General features: G+C 44.0%; 1 protein-coding gene across 4 annotated transcripts in view; it reads right to left on the reverse strand.

Annotated features, from left to right (window-relative positions):
• Window positions 1-23,567, reverse strand: part of SV2C (synaptic vesicle glycoprotein 2C) — a 452,131-nt gene that overhangs the window by 10,361 nt on the left and 418,203 nt on the right. For all 4 annotated transcript variants that reach the window (XM_078067169.1, XM_036065563.2, XM_036065564.2 and 1 more), the window contains 4 exons: window positions 19,663-19,821; window positions 16,408-16,541; window positions 14,595-14,798; window positions 13,960-14,119 (listed from right to left, as the gene is read on the reverse strand). In XM_078067169.1, coding sequence (XP_077923295.1) covers window positions 13,960-14,119; window positions 14,595-14,798; window positions 16,408-16,541; window positions 19,663-19,821 — 657 coding nt within the window. The remainder of the gene's footprint in view (window positions 1-13,959; window positions 14,120-14,594; window positions 14,799-16,407; window positions 16,542-19,662; window positions 19,822-23,567) is intronic.

Consider the following 23,567-nt stretch of genomic DNA (forward strand, 5'->3'; position numbering starts at 1 on the left):
CCCCGGCAGCCCCGTTCCACATTTTATCACGGTGGCCTTGTCCTGCACCATTAACTCCCTCTGACAGCCCGGTGCTAGTGCAGGGAGCTGGCTCACTGCGGTGCTCAGGCTCCGCTGCCGGGGGCGTGGCCTCCAGAGCATCCCTTACTGGGCTGTGGCTTCTCCAGGGCCTTCCCAATGGAGTGGGTTCCAGGGCATTTATATCATTTTTAGCTTTGGTTAGAGGCTGGGAAAAGGAAACCACTGGCACCATTCTGGATAGGGTGAGGAAAGTTTTGCCCTCACATTCGGCCTCTTTCTTAAATTTCGTTTTTCTGACTTCAATGCAGGATCAGCCGTGGCTTTTACGGAGCTCCTGGGAAGAAGCAAGGGATGCTGAATAATAGTAACAGGTAGGCCGTGCCCGGCACATGGTAGGCGCCATGCCACTGTGAGCCATGGTTTCAAACGCTGACTGAAGGATCCGCCCCATTGATTGCTGAAATCAGGAAAACAAATTAAATGCTCATTTTGAAAAGGCCTGAAATGGGGTAGATCCAGACTCAGCTCATGGAATTTACCTTTTAAGGGGTAAAAGGGAAGCATTCTCTTTGCTTAATCTAAACTTTTGGAGAGAACTTTTTCTGGACAACTCAGTCAAATCACTGGTAGAAGTTAAAAAAGGAGGGACGCCTGGGTGGCTCAGTCGTTAAGCGTCTGCCTTCGGCTCAGGTCATGGTCCCAGGGTCCTGGGATCGAGCCCCTTGTCGGGCTCCCTGCTCAGTGGGAAGCCTGCTTCTCTCTCTCCCACTCCCCCTGCTTGTGTTCCTTCTCGCTGTGTCTCTCTCTGTCAAATAAATAAATAAAGTCTTAAAAAAAGAAGTTAAAAAAGGAATACTAGGGACTCAGCAAGGGGCATTTTGGAAAGTACAGGCAGTCCTTAAATCAGTAATATCATAACCCCGTCTCATCTGCAGGGGAGATGTTCCAACACCCCCAGTGGACGTCTGAAACTAGAGATAGGACCGAACCCTATATATACTATGTTTTTCCTATATATACCTACTTATGATAAAGTTTACTTTATAAATTAGGCTCAGTCAGATTAACCATCACTAACAATAAAGTAGAACAATTATAACAATATAATAAAAGTTAGGTGAGTGTGGTCTCTCTCTCTAAATATATTATTATACTGGGCTCACTCTTTTTTTTTTTTTAAGAATTTAAGTAATCTCTACACCCAATGTGGGGCCTGAACTCATGACCCAGCCGTGAGATTAAGAGTCCCAGGTCCCACCGACTGAGCCAGCCAGGTGCCCCTGTCCTCACTCACTCTTCTCGTGACGACGTAAGACGAGGAAATGCCTACATGAGGAGATGACGCGAGGTGAGCGACGCAGGCACTGGGACGTGCTATTAGGCTACCACTGACCTTCTAACGTTGTGTCAGGAGGAGGTTCATCTGCTTCCAGACCTGAGGGGACATGAGTCACCAAAACTGCATGAAGGAAAACCTCAGGTAAGGAGGAACTACTTTACATTGTGCTCTAGGGATTCACCCAGAAGTCGGCTCTTGAAAGCACAAAATGAATTTCATTTTTTCTCATGGAAACAGCATTACAAACGATGGCACGTTTCCCAGGTTTATCTAAAAAAGCTATTTCACCACTGGATCCATCCAAGCGACTGGACTACCATGCTAAAGGCACTAGAAACCCTTTGAATATTTGTCTACGAGGCAAAATGGTCCTTAATATAATCCTAATTTACACATTCTTCTCTGCATTTATTCATTTAATGGTCATTCATTAAGCTTTATGTGCCACTCACTACACTAGACACGAGGGAGCCCGAAATTAATATGACAAAGTCCCCTTTTGCATTAAGACAGATGCAAAAGGATCACGGTAACACAACATGCTAAGGACAGTAATACGGCCAGCCACAGCGTACTACGGGGGTGCAGCGGATGGGAGGGGATCTCAGGGTGGGGGTACGGCACTGACGGAAGACTTCTCGGAGGGGATGGAGGTGAAGAGAATTCATCTTGAAGGAGCAGGAGCTCACCAGGTGAAGGATGGAAATGTGGACAAAGGTGTTCTCTGACTCTCAAAACACCCTCACATCTCTCTAACTTATCTCTGTGGTACCCCACTCCATCTTAGACACCCCCACAAAGGCCCCTTGAGCGCCAAATGGCCTGCCTTCCCCCAGTCCCCAAACAAGTGTCCCACGTCCTCGGCTGTTTCAGTGTGGAGTCAGAAGAGTAATCTGGTGGAACTCGGGTGCACGGCCCTATATGACCACAGTCTCGCCCAGGGGTGCTCAGAGCTGGGGGCACACCATCACCCGTGCAGCTGTGACAACACGTGCTGTGGAGACGCCAATGCCCGGGGCCACCCCCGCAGACATTCTGACCTTACTGCTCTGCTGGGGGCCCAGGCACTGGAGTTTTTGGAACTTCCAAAAACTGGTGTGTCCAGGGCTGACGACCCTGGATTCTTCCAGAGATAACTGCATTATTGAATTGATCTGGATTTACTATTATATGCCAAAAGGAGATCAGAAAAGCAAAACACCTACTCTACCCCTCCAAAAAATGGTTTTCACTTCTATATTCCCTTTAGTGTGCTTCCAGTCATAACCTTGTTTTTTACGAATCACAGGATTTATACAGTTTTGCTTCTGCTTTTCCCCCAATCATTAATAAAACCATCCCATGTTGTTTATGTTTTAAAATGAAATGATGGGGCTTCTAACCATTATTTCTGTAACCATACCACTGGGATAATTAGGAGCTTTCCAAACTGGGGGAACATGAATGCTATTGCAATAAACACCTTCACACGCAAGACCTCCTTCGCTTGGATGTGTTCATTAGGAAATATCAGGCAGTGTAACCCAGGCGAGGGAAAATGTTTATGATATGGTTGGGGTGGGGGGAGACTGTGGCCCCCAGGAGAGGAATCCAAGGCAAAGGCTTCATCCAACCTCTTTTCTTCCCCGTCTCTACTCCAGCTTACGCTGCTTTTCACAGCTTATTTCTCCCAGCGGCACTCTGTTTCTCACGTAACCTGAATCATTTCTTTTGCTTCCAACTCTTATGCAGCCACTGGGCAGGCTGGGCTCTGGGCAGCCATGAAGGTCCCCCTGCTGAAGGAGGTCCTCCTTCCTGCTCCCCCACTAAGGCCTGGCTTGTACCAATCTCAGGGCTCTCCTGTCTGGATTCAGCCTGATTTTGGGGCAGGATTGTAGAGTTTTTCCATTCATTCATCGCTGCCCCTTTAGGACAGGCACAAGATACTTGTGGAATTTCCTGACATCTTCAAAATATGCTGGAAGTAGCTTTCTGTAAAGGGCATTAGTCAGGCCACGTTTGTTTGCTGATTCCAGCCTACCCTCTTGCTTGTTCAGAGGATAGAACTCTAATTTCACATTCTTAAGTCAGAAAAAACTGAATTCAATTACTTTCTTGAGCTTCAAAGAAAGAGAAAGTTTGTCTCATCCAAGTAAGTAGTGTGTGTATGTGTGTGGTCTGTGTGTGTCCTCCTTAACCTGGGAAGACGGCATCCTATACCACTGTAAGCAGGGCTTGCCTTACATGCAAGCGAAGAAGGACTTACCTATGGTTTGTGAGCCAAGAGGAATCCCTGGGCCCAAGGTAACCCTCCATCTCCCTCCCATCCCCATCACCATCAAGGGTCTCCCTAGTGCTTGTGCTGTTGATACGCCAATATTCATGGTCAGGCCCTAATGGAAGTCTTTGTGTCTTCCCCTGTATCTGATGAAGCTAGGTGGGAAGTAGGTGAGTTCCCCAGGCCAGAGTAGATAGTGATGGGATGAAAGCAAGCACTGGGAGGCAACTTGGAGTTCATCTAAGGCCAGGATTCGTGAACAGGACTGTAGATCCCAATTCCCAGGTAAGCTTCTTAGAAGCCAATTCCCGCAGTTCTACCCCAGACCGGCTAGGACAGGGGTAAGTATGTCTGTGCTGGGAGCAGCACCTCGGAGTCACAGACCTGGGTTTGAACCTCAGTGACCCAGGGCAAGTTTCTTCCCCTCTCTGTGCCTCATTTTCCACTCTAGAAAATAGAGTAAGGCTCCTTACTCTTGTAGGCTTGGAGTGACGATCACATATGGGGTAAATGAGATGACCTAAATGAGATGACCTAAATCCAGGCACCGAGCCTGACATACCTCCATTTTGCAGATGAGGAAACCAAGCTCCAGAAAGGCTAAAGGACTGATCTAAGCTATTTTCTGGCAGCGCCAGGCCTCCTCCCCACTACTGATGGAGGAAGGCAAAGAGAGGAGGAGAAAGGGTTTCCAGTAGGCAGTGCTGTGTGGGCCAAGGGGGAGCTGGCTGCTGAAGCATCGGGAGGTCACAGGCTCTGGACTGTAAAAGTAGAAAGGGGTGCAGAAGGCAGCCAGAGGGAAGGGAAGAGGACTATCCCTCATTCACAACAGGCCTAACCAGCTTACCTAGATGGGGGAGGAGGGGTGCGGTGCTGGATCCCACATGGGAAGGAAAACCACAGCCCATAGCCAGGTGAATTTTAAAAAGCATCCCCTTCTCTTCCCTTACTTTCCCCTCCTCCCATTCACCTAGAGCTATGCAAATAAATAAGGAAAACAAAGTCCTGCCCTGAAGGAGCTCACATTGTAGTGGGTAATAGACAGTAAACAAACACACCCCTTAACATTCTATCATCATGTGTCCTGGTGGTAATTTGCTTTAAAAGTACTTCAGTACAAAGAGGAGTTAAGTTGTTCTATACTCTAGAATTTAAAACATGTAAACCAGGAATCAATAGGCCAGAGATAGATATTTAGGGCTTTACACATCATTTTAGAAATCTGCATGAGAAAGTTTGTTAATGCACACAGAGACAATGTTTCATTGGTGATAGGAGTGGTTGGTATGTAGTTGACTGGAAAGAATGTTCTGCCCTTAGCACCATGGATGAGCAAGCATCCTCTAAGCCCAGTAGCCTCAAACTGGTGGAATGGTACCCTTGGCTCAGACTCCAGATTCTAGAGCCCACTGGTCCTGCACCCTAACACTTAAAGGCCTGACCAGACCCAGGGCTGATGGTCCTGCTGTTGGCATGTCATCATGGTCCCATAGCCCTTTCCTGTAAGGGCTTGTTCAGCAGAGAGATGGACTTCCCTGGAGTCAAGAACAGGCTGTAAGACCGCTTCTGTGCCCGTTTGCACGTTCGGTAGGATTTGCCACCCTTGTAATACACCACCTGAGAGAGAGGCGGGGGGTGAAGGACACGTCTACTTCCTACCCCCTCACACTCCTCTTCTCACTGCCAGAGACGAAAAGGGTCTGACATTGCCTGAATAGCCAAAATGACTCAGGTCATACATATATAATACAATGACAAGGTCTATAAAGATAGAAATGATAGAAAAAATACTTCATGTCAAGATTGTAAAAAAAAATTGAGGTCTTTATCTTCATAACCACGGATGCAGCATGCCGTCATTTTGTCTCTCAAACGAATGAGGCACAGTTTCGCTGAGTGGTCTCGCTGAGGTCACACAGCTGGTCAGTATAAGATCCAGGATAGAAGACCTTCAGGATAGAGCATGGGGAGGGGCTTCGGGTGGCTAATTCTGGGCAGATGCTTTGGGTTAGCTCACAGAAGAAAAGGACCTTCCCATGGCGCTGGGTGACAGCAGCGGCTGCCCAGGACGAGCAGGGAGTAGCAGGTGGGAACAATCACAGGCTGACTTTCAAATGCTTTCTGAGGCCATGTCTGAAACTGTGTATGTGTAAGGGGGAAGAAGAGAGGGGGGGTCGGTGGCCAGAGAAAGGCAGGAGCACATTGCTGGACGAGTACCCGGAGTACAGGCCTGCTGGCTCGGGGACAGCTTGGGTTTCACCATTTACAAGGTGGGAGCTCCTCGCCCTGAGCTCCATGGAGAAGGGGTCAAAGTGGCCACTGGGCCATAAGGACACAGGAAGTGTCCCGCAGTGGAGCTCTGTCACCCCCACAGGGTGGCAGCAGGAAGTCACTGGCTGGACACAGAATGACAGGAAGGCAGAACTGAGAACCCAAATGACCCGGTGCATGAGTCTCTTACGTCAGGTGGCTATGTTTAGGATTTTCAGGTGGTCTAAAACCTTGACTAAGGAGGAGAGGAAAGGAAGGGAGCTAAAGGATGGGGTTAACGAATACTAGGTAAATCCAGGTCAACCTATCATTACATATTGTTTCCTCTTTGAAGATTCGAAGAGATGAGGGAAAAGTTATGATTTTTCTCGTAGTGAGAATACAGGGGACGGAGTCCAACCAGCCCTGACTGAACCCAATAAATGGATTGTCTCTTGTGTTGGCATCTCGCAGTCCAAGGAGGACTGAGACAGTTTAGATGGTGGCAGCAGCTGGGTGTGGAGAAATGATGGAAAAAGTCAACTCCCCTGGACCAATGTGTTCCGTGGGTGGGGCCCCCTGTTAGATTTCCGGCAAGCTGGGAAAATCTGTTCTATCTCTGGCACAGTGCTGCAGTCATATTTCTCATCTACTAGAATAATCTCATATCTTATCTGTTGCCCATTGTTTACATTACAGATAATAGGTTCCCTGCTTATTTTTGACACAAGACAGGGGCTGATGTGTGTAGGGATGATTAGAAACTGTCAAAATACTATACAATGACTTGTATATTCAATAATGCTCACACTTCAAAGATCGATCGTTTTGCTCTGCTCTCCATTTCTTCCCTTACAATGCTTCTCAAAGCTGTCCTGACTTCCCAGCCTCACGGACACATACTCAACTTTGTTTGCTTTTTCCATCAGCCCCAGGTCCCAGCACGAATCCCTACTACTCTCTCCTTCAAGGCCACACCTCAGAATTCGGAGTCAGAGGAAGAAGCATCCTGCGTGGACCACTGAGTCCCAATCACTGTGGTCCTCGGGGACACTGGGAACCCGGCCTCCACAAGGATCCCCAGCTGTCAGTGCAGAGTTGGGATGAAGAGGGAGGATCAAATGGAGGTGGTCGGCTAGGGTGAGAGCTGGGTGAGCGTTTTTGGTTCTCTACTCTCTTGGCCTGAGTTTCTGGATTTCTACTATTACATGCTGTGCTGACTCTGGATCTTCTTACCTTGATGGATTTACCCCGACTCAACCCTTTACCTTTTCAGATACATCATTCTTCTGTAGGCCTCTGTTTTGTTTCCTTTGCCTTCAACTACCTGCCAGGCCACTCTAACCCTACTGCCTGGTCTCCACATATTGTCACCAGCCCGGGTGCCAGGAGAGTGATGTCATAAGAGTGCAGAAGAACAAAGGGATGGCTGCTTGTCTTCAGACATGCATGTGTGTACACTCGTTGACTGTCCCTAAGGTCCTCCTGTCTCTACACATGGGGCCATTTCTCTCCCACCTGCGGGTTCAACCCTGTCTGGGGTGCAGAAGTCAACTAAACCTCAAGGTAGGTCAACCCTGATCCTGTCTCAGGATCAACTGTTGCATGATTGGGAGTCTGGCTACTGGGATTTTGCCATGATACTAGTGAGCAGGCCCTTATCTTTACCGTCATGCCGGTAACTTAGTTGCTGCCATAACCCCAATTCAAGTCATCAATTCCCATCATCTGTTTGGTCCACCAGCAGCATCTATCACAGCTGATCAATCCCTCTTCCTGAACTACTTTCTTCACGTGGCTCCTAGGACCTAACTCATGCCTTTTCTCTTTACCTCACTCCTAGTTCCTTCTCAGTCTTCCTTCCTCACTTCTCCTCATCAGCTGGACCTCTGAATTCTCCCATGTCTCCAGACTAAGTCCTCAGAACTCCCCTCTTCTCTACCTACACGTCGTCCTTTGATGGCGTCATCTGACATCAGGACTTTAAATTTCTTCTCTATACTGAAAGGGCTCAAATTTTTACCTCCCACCCAGGCCTCTTCCCTGAACTCTGGTCTCATACATGCAACTGCCTAGTTGACATTTCCATCTGGATATTTCATAGCATCTCAGACTTAACAGGAAAAAACTGAGCTCCTGATACTTCCTCCCTAACTTCCCCCTGACACAATCTTCCCTATATCAGCCAAGGTAACCCCAGCCTTTCAGTGGCTCTGGTCAAAAACCCTAAAGTCATTCTGAGTATCCGCCCCCCCACCCCGCCACCGCCTACCCCCCATACCTCACATCCAATCTTTCAGCAATGCCCGTTGGTCTTCCACATATTTGCAGAATCGAACCAATTCTTACCACATCCACTGGCACTACTGTCTCTTGCCACAACTGTTGCAGTGCACTCCTCACTGTTCTCCCTGATTCCACCTCAGACCCTCTGTAGTATATTTTAAACACAAAAGCCAGTTCTCCTTTTAAACATACATGAGATCATGTCGCTACTTGGCCCCAAACCCTCCAATGGATTTTCATGAAGATCGAAGTCCTTCGTGTCTACTCTGCCCTATTGCCTCTTACCGTCCACCTTGCTTATGCTGCTCCAGAGTGACAAGCTTCTTTGCCCCTCCTCCCACTGGCCTCCAACACTTACAGCTTAGGACCTTCGCACTCACTGTTGCCCCTGCTGTGAATGTTCTCTTCCCAAGTATCTTCCGGCATCTTTGCTCAAATGTCACCTTTTATAGTTGCATATTCTTAGACCATCCTGTTAACAATTGTAAGTTCCCAGACTCCAGGGCTCTCTGTGCCCATATGTAGCTTTATTTTTCTCTATAGCACTAAGGACCATTTGATATAACTACTTACTTATCTAATTGTTTATTGGCTGTCTTTTCCAAGTAGGACATAAGCTCCATCAAGCCAGGGTTTTCTGCCTGTTTTGTTCACTGCTGTACCTCAAGAACGAGAGTAATTGCTGCCACATGATACATATTCCAAAATCATCCAGAATTTAATGACTTAGTGAAGGAGCACTCTATCCCCAGCTCAGGTGTCTTTCTGGCATCCAAACCTAATAATCCAAATGACTATCAGACATCATGTTGACATGAAAACCCAACACATCCACAATGGCAGCTCATTATCTTCCCGACCCCAGCCCAAACCTGTTCTCTCTCCCTCCTGTGTCCCAGCCTCAAAATGCCCATCACCATCCACTCAACTCTACAAGCAGAAACTGGAATCATCTTTGATGACCTCTTTCCTCACCCTACCATCTAACTTACCATGAAGTTTTATTTATTATATCTCTAAATATCAGTGAACATGTTGAATGTTGATTTAGTTCCTTTCCTACCCACATTTTTCTGGTTCACATCACTATTTTCAGCGTCCTAACCAGTCCTCCTGCCTCTTTTCTGGCCACCAGAGTAAACTTCTAGCCCTTCTCTGAGCTTGTCCCTCTTCTTCCTAAAACACTTCAAGGGCTCCCCATTGCCCATAGGATGATGCAATTTACAAGATCATTCCTGATTTGTTCCTTGCTTACCTCTGTTAACTCTAGCCTCCAGAAATTTTCAGATAGTATTTCATATGTCGTCTGAGATGTTCTTTCTCCATCTCTTTGCTCAGCTATCACCTACTGTTTTTCAGGTCTCAGCTCAGATGTCACTTCTTTCAAGAAGCCCTCTTCTCTGCTTTCACAACACCATGTACTTCCCTCACAATGACCCTGACCTCACTCTATTATACCTGATGTTCACTTGTCCACAAACTCTGTGAGAGTAATGACCACAAATGGCTTATTCATGGTTGTATCACACGCACTCAAAAAAAAGGCTGAATGAATAAGTAAACAATATTAAAATTCATATGGAGATGGAGTAGTCATACTTTCATGAGCATTCCCCCTAACTACAGCTAAAAATACTGGATATTAAAAACAAACATAAGAAGACTCTGAAAGACAGAAAAAAGGCAGAGGTGCTAGGGACCGTAGGTGAGTTCCCTGCATTTTCTTTTGCTCCACTGATCTCAGACAAATCTGAGTTTAGGAGTGGTGAGTTCCCTGCATTTTCTTTTGCTCCATTGATCTCAGTCTCGGAACTGAAGAAGATGGCAATGTGGAAATACCATCAGCAACAGATTATTTAAAAAGCCCCAACAAACCCTGTTCTCTCTAGCCAGAGGACCAGGGTAGGGGCAGCCTAGAAAGACAAAAAATGTTTAGACAATAATCTTTCCCCTCCAAATGAACACCAAAAAAATTATAGCCCAAATGCCAGCCATACCAGCAAAAGCCTAGGAGAGAGCCTAGACTTCCACCCTCACAAAATGTGATGTGGTGACTCCATATCACCACCGAAGTGGTATCAGGGAAGGCTAAGTAGGGAGTTTCATCCTTGCTGGCCAGTGATGAGCTCCTTCCCTTCTCCCTTCTTTCCCTCCATGGTATCATGATCGTGAGGGGAGCCTGGACTCCCACTGCTGGCCAACATGAATGAAGATATCCCCCCCTCTTGTGTGTCAACAGAGGCTGAGTGGAGACACTGGATATCTACCTCCACCAGGCAATAATAAGGCACTGTACCCTTTTCTCCCCACAGGGAGGTGTCCAGAAACTAAAGGTTTACAAGAGATTTAAAATCTCATACCGTATTGCATGGAGCACTGGGTGTTATAAGCAAACAAAGAATCATGGAACACTACATAAAAAACTAATGATGTACTGTATGGTGACTAACATAACATAATAAAAAAAATAAAGTCTCATATCATAATAGGAAAATGACTTTTCAATTGAATATCACTCATCCTAAGAACAACTGGGAAGATCTCAAACAGACTGAGAAAAAACAATTAAGAGATGCCAACCCAGAGATGACAGAGATGTTAGTATTATCTGACAAAGATTTTCAGGCAGTCATGATAATAATGCTTCAGTGAGCAATCATGAACACACTTGAAACACATAAAATATAGAAAACATCTAGAAAAAATAGAAAAAAAAAAAAGCTTAGCGATTAGGCTCAACACCAGAATGCAGGAGTCAGTGGAAAGAATCAGTGAATTGGAAGAGAACAATAGAAAGTTTCCAATAAGAAAAACAGAGCAAAGAGATTGAAAACAAATTCACTGAACATCAAGGACCTTTGGGACTATCACAAAAGATTTAATACTCATGTCACTGGAGTTCAGGCAGAAGAAGAGAAAAAATATTCAAATATATAATGGCTGAAAGTCTTACAAATTTGTCAAGAGACACAAATCTACAGATTCAAGACACTGAGTAAACCTCAAACATAATAACCCAAAGAAATCCACACCAAGACCAAGAAAAAATCTTGAAAGTAGCCAAAGGGAACACCCCCTCATCTATAGGGGAAAACACTGAGATTGCTAGACTCCCCCCTCTCTACATGTTGTACATGTTTTCAGAATTCCCCTAACAGCTTCTGAGAAGCAATGCCGCCCTCACCCGCTCCAGGGAACACTGGGTTGTATCAGTCTTTAAAATCTTAGCCTCTCTGCATAATAACAGAAAACTTCATATCATCTCCACTTTAATTTGAGGGGCTCCTAGATAGCTTCTTGATGGGGGCTGGTCTCTGGAAATAACCAACCATGTGAAGAGAGAGTTGAAACTTTCAGCCTCCCACCTCACCCCTGACTTCTAGGGAGGGGAGAGGTGCTGGAGATTAAATTCAGTCACCAATGCCCAAGGATTTAATCAATCATGCCTACATAATGAAACCTCTATAAATCAAGAGAGCTTCCAGACTGGTGAATGCATTCACCTGTAAGGACGGTGGTAGTGTACCCTAACTAACTCCATGGGAACATGGAGGCTCAGGCACTTCGCACTCCTCTGTAGCTCACCCTAGGTACTTCTTTATCTAGTCAATTATCAAACCTGTTCGGGGCTGTGGAAATTCACAAATCTGTAGTTGGCTGGGCAGAAGTGTGAGTTGCCTGGGCACCCCATTTGCAGCGCGCATCTGAAATGGGGCGGTTTTGTGGGACTGAGCCCTTTAACTTGTAGGATCTGATTCCAACCCCGCGTAGTGTCAGAATTGGAGAACTGGTTGGTGTTGGAAAAGACACCATATATTTTGTGTGAGAGAGTATCAAAGAATATACTAAAAAGTTTCCCTAAGCTTCTATTCCAAAAAATGGGTTCCCTCACATCTCCGTAAACAAATTGGATCTTATAAGGACTCCACTAAAATGTGTTTGTGAGGGTCCTTCTACCCCCTTTTGTGCCCCTCAAATTATCATGTGCCATAACTGTCCGTGATCTAACTTGGGAGAAAAGCTGAAATGTCATCAGGCAATCATTATGTTATGCTTTCCTTTGATGCTGAGATTTTGAGGATTGAAGAATTATAGTGACATTGACACAGTGGAAAGGTGTGGTCTAAGCAATACATGTGGTCTCTGTCCTGGTTCCTAGCTCCTAAAACCTGAGTGAGAGGCACGCCTTCAGTTATTCATAAGGCACCCCTCTCATGGTGCCTACAGCTCTCCCAGACTTCACCTCCCTCCCTGTTTTCTCTCGCACAGCCACGTCTCCTACTAAAACCTGCGCCCACATTTAGTTCCGTCCTGTTCTCTGCTTCTCAGAGGACCCAAGCAAACACAAACAGCAATTTCTGTTTTTACCAACAAAATCTGTTGAATTATAGCAGGTCCATGTTTCTCATCGGAGGAACCTGCCCAATTCATTGTTTCTTGCTTTTTGTTTTTTAAGCCAGATTTTGCCATAGAAGAATATTCATCCTTCCATCCCTTACAGTAGAGGGATAAGCAGCTGATTCATCTAAAATAGTATCAAACTCTTACACGTGTAACATAAAGGTATCCGGCTATGCCATAGCGTTGCTTTAACATTAAGGGGTTTATTTTAAATGTATAGTTTAATCCACATCTGGGCCCAGTTTGCAGGAAGAGAGGTTGATAAAAGAATGCTCAGTGGATACTGCAGAGTCTTAATCTTTTTTTTCTTTCTTTCTTCTTCTTCTTTTTTTTTTTTTTTTTTGGCAGCACCCTCATCCCAAGGCCCATGGCATCCACCTCAGGATCTCACTCACAGCAGAGAATTAATGTTTGTTGAATGAATGAAGGAGATGCTGAATGTGGAGTATATGGTTCCTTTCGGAGCCTAAATATTCAATAGGAGGTTACTGAGGGTCTAGTAGAACATTGGATAAGGACAGATCCATAAGAGTTTGAGATGTTCTGCAGGAGATGGGTATATAGTTCCTATAACGTTCCTATATGGTCAGTAATGTTGTTGAAAATTCTTACCCCAAATGTCTCTGCATAATCCTAGGAAAATCCCTCCTCCATTTCAAAGTTCAGAAGATACTGACCCCATCCCTCAGCAGAGAAGGCTCCCATGGTGACAAAGTACACACAAAATAAAAGAAGGAAAAGGCCATTTGTCTTTGCTCATGTCAAATGGGAAAACAGGGCTTCTATTCTTTTAATTATTCAGCTGCTACAGCTCGACCCCAAAAGTCTATCTTTTAGTCCTTTCTCTGATATAAGATGCTTTTTACCTTCATGTTGAGACTGATGCATAACTTTCTTCTAATAGGAATCTTTGTTGTTGTTGTTGTTGTTGTAACTGGAAATATCTTGGGCTTTCCTCCAACAGACCAGGAAGGTCAAGAGATATGGTCTAGAGACTTCTCTGTGGTTGCTTAATACAAAGCTCATGCAGACACTTGAAAAGGAAGGTAAGAGTCCTCTCAGGACTGATTAGCAGCTGAAAATGTGGTCCAAGAGAGGCTATTAAATCCTACTCCTCACAACTGCGTTATAGGTTGCTCATATTGTCAGCCAACAAACTAAGTCATGGACACAATTAAATCCCTTCACTAGTTTCACTGCCCGATTACTTATTCCTGCTAGCAACTATATTCCCTGACATTTTCTCTTTAAAAGGTATGAGTGAAAACTACAACCTCATAAACCAGGTATTTTTTTTGGATTTTCACTTCCTTTGGGAAATGACAGTTTGGCTTATTTTTCTATGACCTCTCTGTGGCCCCAAGAAGCCCAGAGTGCCTCTTCCTAGAGGCCCATTTCAACATACCTGCGGTCTGTGGGGTACAGTTCCACAGTGACCACATCCAGAGAGTTCCAGGCCGAGATGGTCAATCCATTATACAGACACAGCACGCCTACCATCATGGACTCACTGCTGCCCAACCAGAGGAAGAAACAGCTGATCCCCGAAAGCACCATCGAGCCACCTGCCAAAGAAGCCAACAAAAGGCTGCCATGTTTCCCGCCATCTTAGCAGAGAATGATCCTTGGGTCTTCGACATCTCTCAGCAAAACTGAATCCCAAGGAGAGGCCGTGGCCTGGACTCCAAAAGCTCAGTGGTACAGGTAACCTCACCTGTAAAAAGGTTTGCCTCCCCAACTGCCTTCTGAACACAGCAAGCAGGAAATGCACATCGTCAATTACTCAGCTACTTAAGTGGAAAAATATACATTAGTCACATATAATTAGTTCTTCAGTCTGTTAACTCACGGAAGCACCTCAAATGAAATGTAATTAGACATAATTTTCACTGAAATTTAGTCCTAATGAAAGGTCTTAAAGGATTTCTCCTCATCTCTGTGGGATGCAAATCCCTAAGGAGGCAGGGAATATAGTGGGAACCAGGCTCCCTGGAGATGGCAAGGGCAGCTCTTTTATTTTACATGAAACCAAGTACATACCTAGCATCGTTAAGCGCCCAATTCTGTCCATCAGGAGAGCAGACACGATGTTCCCTGGCAACACGGCCAATGTCCCCAGGAAGTTGACAAAATAAATCCAGTAGGCACTATAGTCATCATCAAAGGTAATCTGGCATCCCGTCTTGTTGTGCAAAAATGAGCAGTTTTGAAATTCGCTATCCGTGAATTTATATGGCTCAAAATCTGTGGACACAAAGACAATTCATCAAGCTCTCTATAGTTGTGCACCAGTCTAAGAAAGCCAGTCAAGAATTCAGAAAAGAAACATGGTATTGTAAACTTGAGGGCTTCAGGGCCTGGCCAAAGCACAGGGGCTAGTCTAGAACCTCACATTACAAGTTGAATAAAAGAATACGTTAAAGAGTCCAGTTATTCTCTGATCTTTTTATGGTTGGCCATCGCTAATTACATTACTTGCTTACTTCTTTATAATGTTACTTTGTTCTAATTATCATGTTACATAAGTACTATCATTATAGTACTAATAGCTTTCATACCACAATTACAAAAACAATTTGTTTCAAAATGTGGATGAATCAGCCTTATCACTGCTATTTTATGGGACTTGGAGGCAAAGAGAAGGAACAGGACTTTCCTTGGGCCCACTGAGGCTGAATGTAGAAGTTGGGATCAAAGTGGAGGAAGGCACAAAGGAGTAAGAGTTGCCCTTATTGGACGGTCACTAGCTGGCAGCAAGGTAGGGCCATACTCCTGCCAGTGCTGGGCTGTTATTTTGGACTCAGAGGACAGACACACCAGAGTGTAGGGGTGGGAAACAAGGGCTCTGCAATCAGATAAAACTGTTAGCTGTTACCAGGTCTAAGAATGTGGCCAAATTGCTTAATTTTTCCAAGTCTCCACTATTATCTCACCAAATGAGATAATGTCTAATGACGGAGAGTAGGAACCAGCATATAGTAGGTGCTCAATCAGTTTCCCCCTGCCCCTCTTTTCCCCTGGGGAGTTTTCCAAACTCCATTACCAGGATTGCACTAAAAAACTATCTGATTAAACACAGCCATGCGTTGTCCACCTCTGTTCGCCGCAGCTCAGGCATGATCACTTAAGTGGACATCAAATTTTGAAGCCAGGATTATAAACAAACAAACAAACAAACTACAGGGTGATTCTTTTCTTCAAACATTACTCAAAGGAGGGGCGCCTGGGTGGCTCAGTTGGTTAAACGTCTGCCTTTGGCTCAGGTCATGATCCCAGGGTCCTGAGATTGAGCCCGGTGTCAGGCTCCCTGCTCAGTGGGGAGTCTGCTTCTCCCTCTGCCCCTCCACCCACCTGTGCTCTCTTTCTCTCAAAGAAATAAATAAAATCCCTTTAAAACATTACTCAAAGGATTTTTTTTTTTAGAGAGAGAGAAATTGTGCACACACATGAGCAGGGTGGGTGGGGGTGGGGCAGAGGGAGAGAGAGAGAGAGAATCTTAAGCAGGTTCCATGCTCAGTGCGGAGTCTGACACTGGGCTCAATCTCATGACCCTGGGATCACGATCTAAGCTGATATCAAGAGCCAGACGCTCAACCGACTGAGCCACCCAGGCGCCTCAGGATTTTTTTATTTTAACTTGGAACTTCAGCAAGTCCCATTTGCATTAAATCTGACAGAGACAAATAATAAAAGCTTAACTATGATCCAGTCTGATTAAGGAAATCCATTCCTTTACACTTCAATTTCTACTTTCCCCGAGCGCCTCTGCCCACACTATCACAGGGGTATCACGTTTCTGCCAAGAACTGGGCCATTTGAAGAGGCCCCAGGCACGGCTAAGTAGCACACCTACCTGTGTTGTCAAAAACGGTGTCAATAAATGTGCAGTTCTTGAAGTAGGTGTTGACTGAAGTCACATCCTCAAAGAGGCAGGCCTTAAAAAGTGAATCTTTGAAAGTTACAGATTTGAACTTCATCCCTAGAAATCTGCCCAAAAAACACACAGAAAAATTCTTATCAATGACTGTGTCCATCAGGGTTCAAAGTGAAGTCAAACAGGTTTAGAAATCTGATGCCCCACTATGGACTCTCCATAAAGACATTAGTCTCTGGATCTTCTAGGCTCTTAGCTTCCCCTCTTCCTCATGCAGCCTGTCCTTTGGCTATCTCCTGGCTCACCGATATTATTTTCCAGCAGAAGAGCTGGCATTCAAGATAACTTCATTTAGCTTTGCAATGTTGGTAAAAGATTTTGTGGAGTATGCTATTGAAGGTGGAGAGTTTGGAGATTAACTGTGGCTACCGATTCCTTATTTTTAATCCTATCCTCTTGCTCTTGATCATATGCCTTTATTTGAAAATTCTCTATTTGAGGTTAATGGCTCTAACTGAAGAATGTGCTCCCATGCTCACTTTTAATGGAAGTCTGTTTCCTAAGCTAAAAATTCAAGGCTTCTTCATTCTCCTATAGGGATTTCTGATTATTCTGAAGAAACAACATGAGAATTCTGCTTCATTTATATGAGGAATGATGAACTCAGGGCTCATAGAAAGAAAAACTCACAGGTCACTCTCATTTCCATGAATATTTTTCTTCTCAAAGCCAACAGGTATTGCTTGAACCAGGCAGAGTGATGAGAGAGTTTTGCTCTTTTGAAAAAGTGTAGAATGATGAAACCTGCTCAGATACCTTTTTGGGTGCTGTGGGGCGAGGGGGGGACGGATTCTAGATGGTGAAGATGATAATAGTCGTGATGATCCTAACATCTTAAAAGAGTCTACGACTCAGATCTGTCCGTGTTGATAAGGACTCCCAGAAGACAGGGATCAATAGTCATACTGTGTCTCGGTAAGTTATTAAGAGACCATGAATGTATACTTAGCCAGTCACTGAGATGAAAATGCTTGTTCACCTGGGCAATAAGTTATTACACCAAATACCACTCGGGGCAGAAAGGGTCTGAGCCTCCCAGGCAAGCAAGCTGACTGACTTAAAAGCTATATACTCTTTAGTACTTTCAAAATTGTTCTCACCTTAATGCCTGATTGTATTCGTCAGCTCAAGGCGCACTGTGGCCTAACACACCACCATCTTAAAAAGTAATCTTATTTCAACCTCTACTCCAAGGGTCCAGAGTAAAACCATCTAAACCATAAATTTATCCACTAAAGAAGGATAATTAATGGAACTTTTTTTTTTTTTTTTTTGAGCGAGAGAGAGAGTGAGCAGGGAAGGGGCAGAAGGAGAGGGAGAAAGAATCCTAAACTAGCTCCACACTGAGTGCGGAGCATGATGTGGGACTTGATCTCATGACCCTGAGATCATGACCTGAGCCAAAATCAAGAGTCGGACGCTTAACCTATTGAGCCACCCAGGTGCCCCAATAATGGCACATTTTAAGAATATTAGCAATTTTCTGAAACAGAACTGAATTTCGAAAGGGAAAACCATTTTAGGTTTTTTATGAATAGATAATATGTACACAGAGTACACAGGGAACAAAATTGAAAACATTGAAAAAGGATAAAGTAAGTCTTTTCCCAGCCATCCTCAACTCTCCCAGTTCTTTTGCCCAGAGATGGCCAGTGTGGCCAGTTTCTCGTGTGCTCTTGAGGACCATTCTATTTATGGAGTGCTAGCAAGTGAGACACACTATTCTACACCTTTTGCTTTGCTTCATGATAGTCTACCCTGGAGGCTATTCCAGATCAGTACCACAGCATTGAAAAGTGGTGCCATTTTATGATACTGAATAGGAAAGCTCTTTGTAAAAAAAAGAGTTAGCTAGTGGCATTTCCCATTTCCCTGAAAGACAAACAAAAAATCAATAAAAATTCTATCACCTTCTAAAATAAATATATATGTTTTACAGGGATTTTAATACTATTAAAATGGCTAATCCTTATATTGCTAATGTAAAAAATTTCCTAGTGGTGACTGAAGAATCGGTTTAGAACTTTAATAAGCATCATTTAAAATATGTCAGAGACACAAACATATCAGACATTTCTAATGGAGTAACAATACTTTTAAAAATAAATGAAGTAAAATTTTACCCTGCCATTACCGAGCACGGGACTCTAAGGTTTCCATGGAAAAACAAGCACAGACTCTGGTTGGTATTTTATGTGGGAGAGTGAAGGTGATCCTACATGGCTTGCATAAGGATTAGGCCCCTCGTGGAACTGCCAATTTAAACAATTCTCTCCTACTTCATAATTCTCCCTTTCATTATAGAAACCACAAGCATCCTATAGAATTCTTTTTCATCCTTCCAAAGTGGTTTTGCCCTGCAGAACTTTGTTCAGTTTTTAAAAAATTTTTACTTTTACCATTTCTGTCTTTGGGACAATTTCCTAAGAATGATGTAAACCATCAGGAGCTCACATCAGCCATTATTTGCTCAGAAAACAACTAACGGATAGAAACAAATGGCCTTGTCTATCCCTTTCCCTCCCTGAAAGAATGCACTGGAACCACTTCCTGAGCCAGTTCTCTCTCCTTATCAAGATGCATTCCGGATTCCATCTTCAAAAACGTCCTTTGCTAACTTATTCCATATTTTCAAAGCCCTGAACTTTGGGGAATCATTCCTGTTCTCTAAGGGAAAGTCTTCCTGATACAATGTAGCGCCACTTCTTGATTCAGCCTCCTGGAGAAGGAAGGGCTTCTGAAAAGTGGTCCCCTTTTTCAGGGGTGGGAGACAGGCATCAAGTTACACTTCGGGTTTCTTCTCTGAATTAAGTAACACCATCACCCATCTTATTTCCTCATACTCCTCACTCTTCTCCTCCATGACTTATTTCTGTGGCTTTCCAGCGTCTCTCTGAATTTTCTCTTCATACCAGTTAATTCCGCTACTTCACAAATGTGAAGCAGCGTTTTCAGAAGCAGTTTTAAGCCAAGGACTGATACACATACACCTTTTTTTTTAAAGCTCATTTGGACGTGTTCAAATTCAGTTTGAAAATGACTAGCGTACAAACTAAAATAACAAAAAACCAAAAAATAAGCAAACAACAGTGCATGCTTCCATGCAGCGACGGCTCAGAAGAAAGACATTTTTCAGAACAGACAGCAAATTAAGTTATTTCAAAGTTTCTGGACCTGCCATTGTCGTATTCCGCTCCCGTGTGCAACTGATTTGCCATTGTAAAGTTAACACTGAAATTTGAAAATTTCTCTCTCTCGATCTTTTCAATGGGCAACATGTTCACCTGCAGATGTTTAATGACATCAGGGAACCACACAGATAATCCATAGTACCTGCAAAGACAAAGACATGGGAGTATGTACGGGTGCTGGCACACCCGGTGGTAGTGACCCCCCCCCCATTTTCAGAGAGGCAGGGGTTCCTGGAGAAGCACTTGTGATTCTGATCGGCTCCCTGCAACACAAGGAATCATCCAGCAGTCATCTGTACTGTCCCCTCCCTGCCATGCGTCAGTCTGCAAAAATCACACTGGAGAGACTCCCTGGGAAGCCCCAGGGATAGGGGTCCTGCACTCTGCCTTTGGGCAGGGACCTGCAACCTACACCAACACAGGGCTCCTTGACCCTGATGTTCTTCTCATCACCCCAGGCCTCACTGAGGAACCCCATCTCCTAGTCTGCTGGTACAAACTCCTGGGCTCCCAAAACTCTTGAGTACTGTTAAAGAATAACCTCTTTACTAATGGGGACTATTTCTTGGTGCCTACATTACTGTGATACTATTAGCCCGAGGGCAGAGACCCATTTCTCAAATGGTTCAAGGCTGGGAAAAGGGTCATTCGGGTTATTATCTGAAAATCCAGGTTATTCCCACGTTCTACCGTACCCTCTTACGTAGGACTCTAGCAGGGGGCAGCTCAGCCATTCTGCTGTGCTCTTTAGTACAGCAGTCTCTAACCACAGGTGGCTACTGAGCACTTGCTGGGTTATAGGGTAGCTCTACTTCTAACTTTCTGAGGACTCTCCATACTGTTTTCCAGAGTGGCTGCACCAGCTTGCATCCCCACCTACAGTGCATCCTCCCCAACACCTGTTGTCTCTTATGCTGATTTTAGCCATTCTGACAGGTGTAAGGTGATATCTCATTACAGTTTTGATTTGTATGTCCCTCATGATCAGTGATGGTACATTTCATGTGTCTGTGGGCCATTTGTAGGTCTTTGGAAAAATACCTATGATCCAGCAATTGGGTATTTACCCAGAGAATACAAAAATACGAATTTAAAGGGATACATGCACCCTGATGTTTATAGCGGCATTATCTACAATAGCCAAATTATGGAAACAGCCCAAATGCCCATTGACTAATGAAGGGATAAAGAAGATGTGGGGTGTACGTGTGTTTACATATATGTACATATAAATGGAATATAACTTGGCTGTAAAAATGAATGACATCTTGCCATTTGCAACAATGTGGATAGAGCTAGAGAGTATTACCCTAAGTGAAATAAGCCAGTCAGAGAAAGATAAATACCATATGATTTCACTTATATGTGGAATTTAAGAAACAAAATAAACAAGCAAAGGGGAAAAAAAAGAGAGAGAGGAAAACCAAGAAAGAGACTCTTAATTATAGAGAACTGATGGTTACCAGATGGGAGGTGTGTGTGTGGGGGGAGGAGAATGGATGAAACAGGTGATGGGGATTAAGGAGTGTGTTTGCTGTGATGAGCACCAGGTATTGTATGGAAGAGTTTTAGTTGTACAACTAAAACTAGTATTATACTGTGTGTTCACTAAATGGAATTTGAATAAAAACTAAAAAAAACAAGAAATGTGGCTAATCCAAATGAGATCTGCTGTTAAGTATAAAATATCAAATTTGGAGACTTAATGAAAAAAAGAATGTAAAATTAAGTCATTAATCATTTTTATATTGATTATATGTTGAAATTACACTACTTTGGACATAATGAGCTAAATAAAGTATCTTTTTAAAATTAATTTCATCTGTTTCTTTTTATTTTCTTTCATGTGGCTGCTAGGAGATTTAAAATGACATATGTGGCTTGCGTTTTATTTCTATTAGAGAGCGCTGCTCTAAGTTGGTGGTTCCCGAAATAGGATCTCTGGATGAGCAGCATCAGCATCGCCTGAAAACCCATTACAAATGCAAACTCTTAGGTGCTATCCGGAACGGCTGCATCAGAAACTCTGGAGATGGAGTCCTCCAGGTGATTCTTCAGATGCACACTCATCTCAGCCTGAGGTGCCCCATGTCTAATATCAGAGTAATGACAGTACCCACCTTCCTTACTCTGGTTAAATGGGATGCAAAGCGCCTAGCACATAGTGAGTGCTCAAAAGACTTCAGTGTTTATCCTCATCACTGTCATCAAGATTTCTAAAACATCTCTGCCTTAGGATTCCATAGATCTCCAACCCCTTCTTTTCATAGAGCATGACTGAATCACTGTGGGGGTGTGAGTGGTGGCCACTAAAGCAGAAATGACTCAGGGATGGAACATCAATCACACTGCTCTCCACTCATACTCAGGACAAAAATCTTTGAAAGTGGCAACAATGAGGGAAGCATGCTAGCCTGGAACATACATCATCAATGATGTGGAGGAGTTTCAGCTAATTTTTCATTTATTCAGTGAACATTTACTGAATATCTACCAAATGCTAGCCACTCTTTAACATTTCAGGGATATTACAAGGAAACCATAAAGCTTAAAATGTGGTCAGCAATAAATAACAAAATGTTAGCAAACCATGTAAATCTCCACATCAAGAATAGAACTTTTGACTACTTATCTTTGTACCTCGTTGAGTGTTTAGAACATAGTAGGCACTTTTTAGCCTTCTCTGCCTTCATTGATTAATGCGTCTTCTAGAACTTGAGTGGGAGTTACTTTACATATTCCGAATCTACCCTCTTAACTTGGAAATAAGGAAATAAAACTTGGTAGTGTCTCCAAGTCACAGAGCAGAATGAGGTGTTAGGTCTTCTGATCCACACTTTCCTTGTCTCTCCATTTACCACCCTTCACGGCACTATGAAAGATCAACCATCTTTGATCACTCACCTGTTTTAACTTAGGGATGTTTACAGATAGAACCTGCAGCATAGATGTTGAGCTCTACTAGGGCATTAAGAGCCAACTGACCTGAAAGTATAGGGTATTATCTAACTGCCTCTTTTAAACAGTAAATTACGCAAAATAGAGTTGGACACAAATATTCTAAAGCCATTAGCAAATAAAATTCTGATATTTTCTTCCTATCTCCTCTTTTCTTAGAACACACATATGGTGGTTCTATTCATTCAGTAACTACTTATTGAGCACTTACTATGTGCCGGGGGCATACAGGAGTGAACAAGACAGTTTAAAATCCCTGTTCTCACAGAGCTTCCACAGAGGGGGAGACAGAGCTTTATTCTCTAGAGAATAAAGAAATTTTTTTGTATATTAGAAGATGGAAGGTACTTTGGAGGAATAATAAGGCTGAGAAGGGGGTAGGGAGTGCTGAGGGGCTGCAATTAAGTAAGTGCTTAAGGAAGGTGACCCTGAGAAGGTGACGTCTGAGCCAAGTCTCAAAAGAGGTGAGGAAATGAGCGGGGCAATGTCTGGGGAGCAGTGCCAAGGCAGTTCCCTGAGATTGGAACGTTCTGGCATGTTCAAGGAAAAGCAAGGAGGCCAGTGTGGCTGGTGCCAAGCAAACAAGGAGAAGAGGGTAGAGAAGCTATGGGGAGCAAATCACCCATAGTCTCGTCAGACTTTCCAAGGACTATTGGTTTTGTCACCCAGTGCTGTGATAAGATGAGGTAAGTCATTTATTTATTTATTTATTTTAAAGATTTTTATTGATTCATTTGACAGAGAGACACAGTGAGAGAGGGAACACAAGCAGGGTGAGTGGGAGAGGGAGAAGCAGGCTTCCCGCGGAGCAGGGAGCCCGATGTGGGCTTGATCCCAGGACCCTGGGACCATGACCTGAGCCCAAGGCAGACGCTTAACGACTGAGCCACCCAGGCGCCCCAAGGTAAGTCATTTATAAAAACTGTCATG

The sequence above is a fragment of the Halichoerus grypus genome, chromosome 2, assembly GCF_964656455.1.
Source record: "Halichoerus grypus chromosome 2, mHalGry1.hap1.1, whole genome shotgun sequence".
NCBI lineage: Eukaryota > Metazoa > Chordata > Mammalia > Carnivora > Phocidae > Halichoerus > Halichoerus grypus.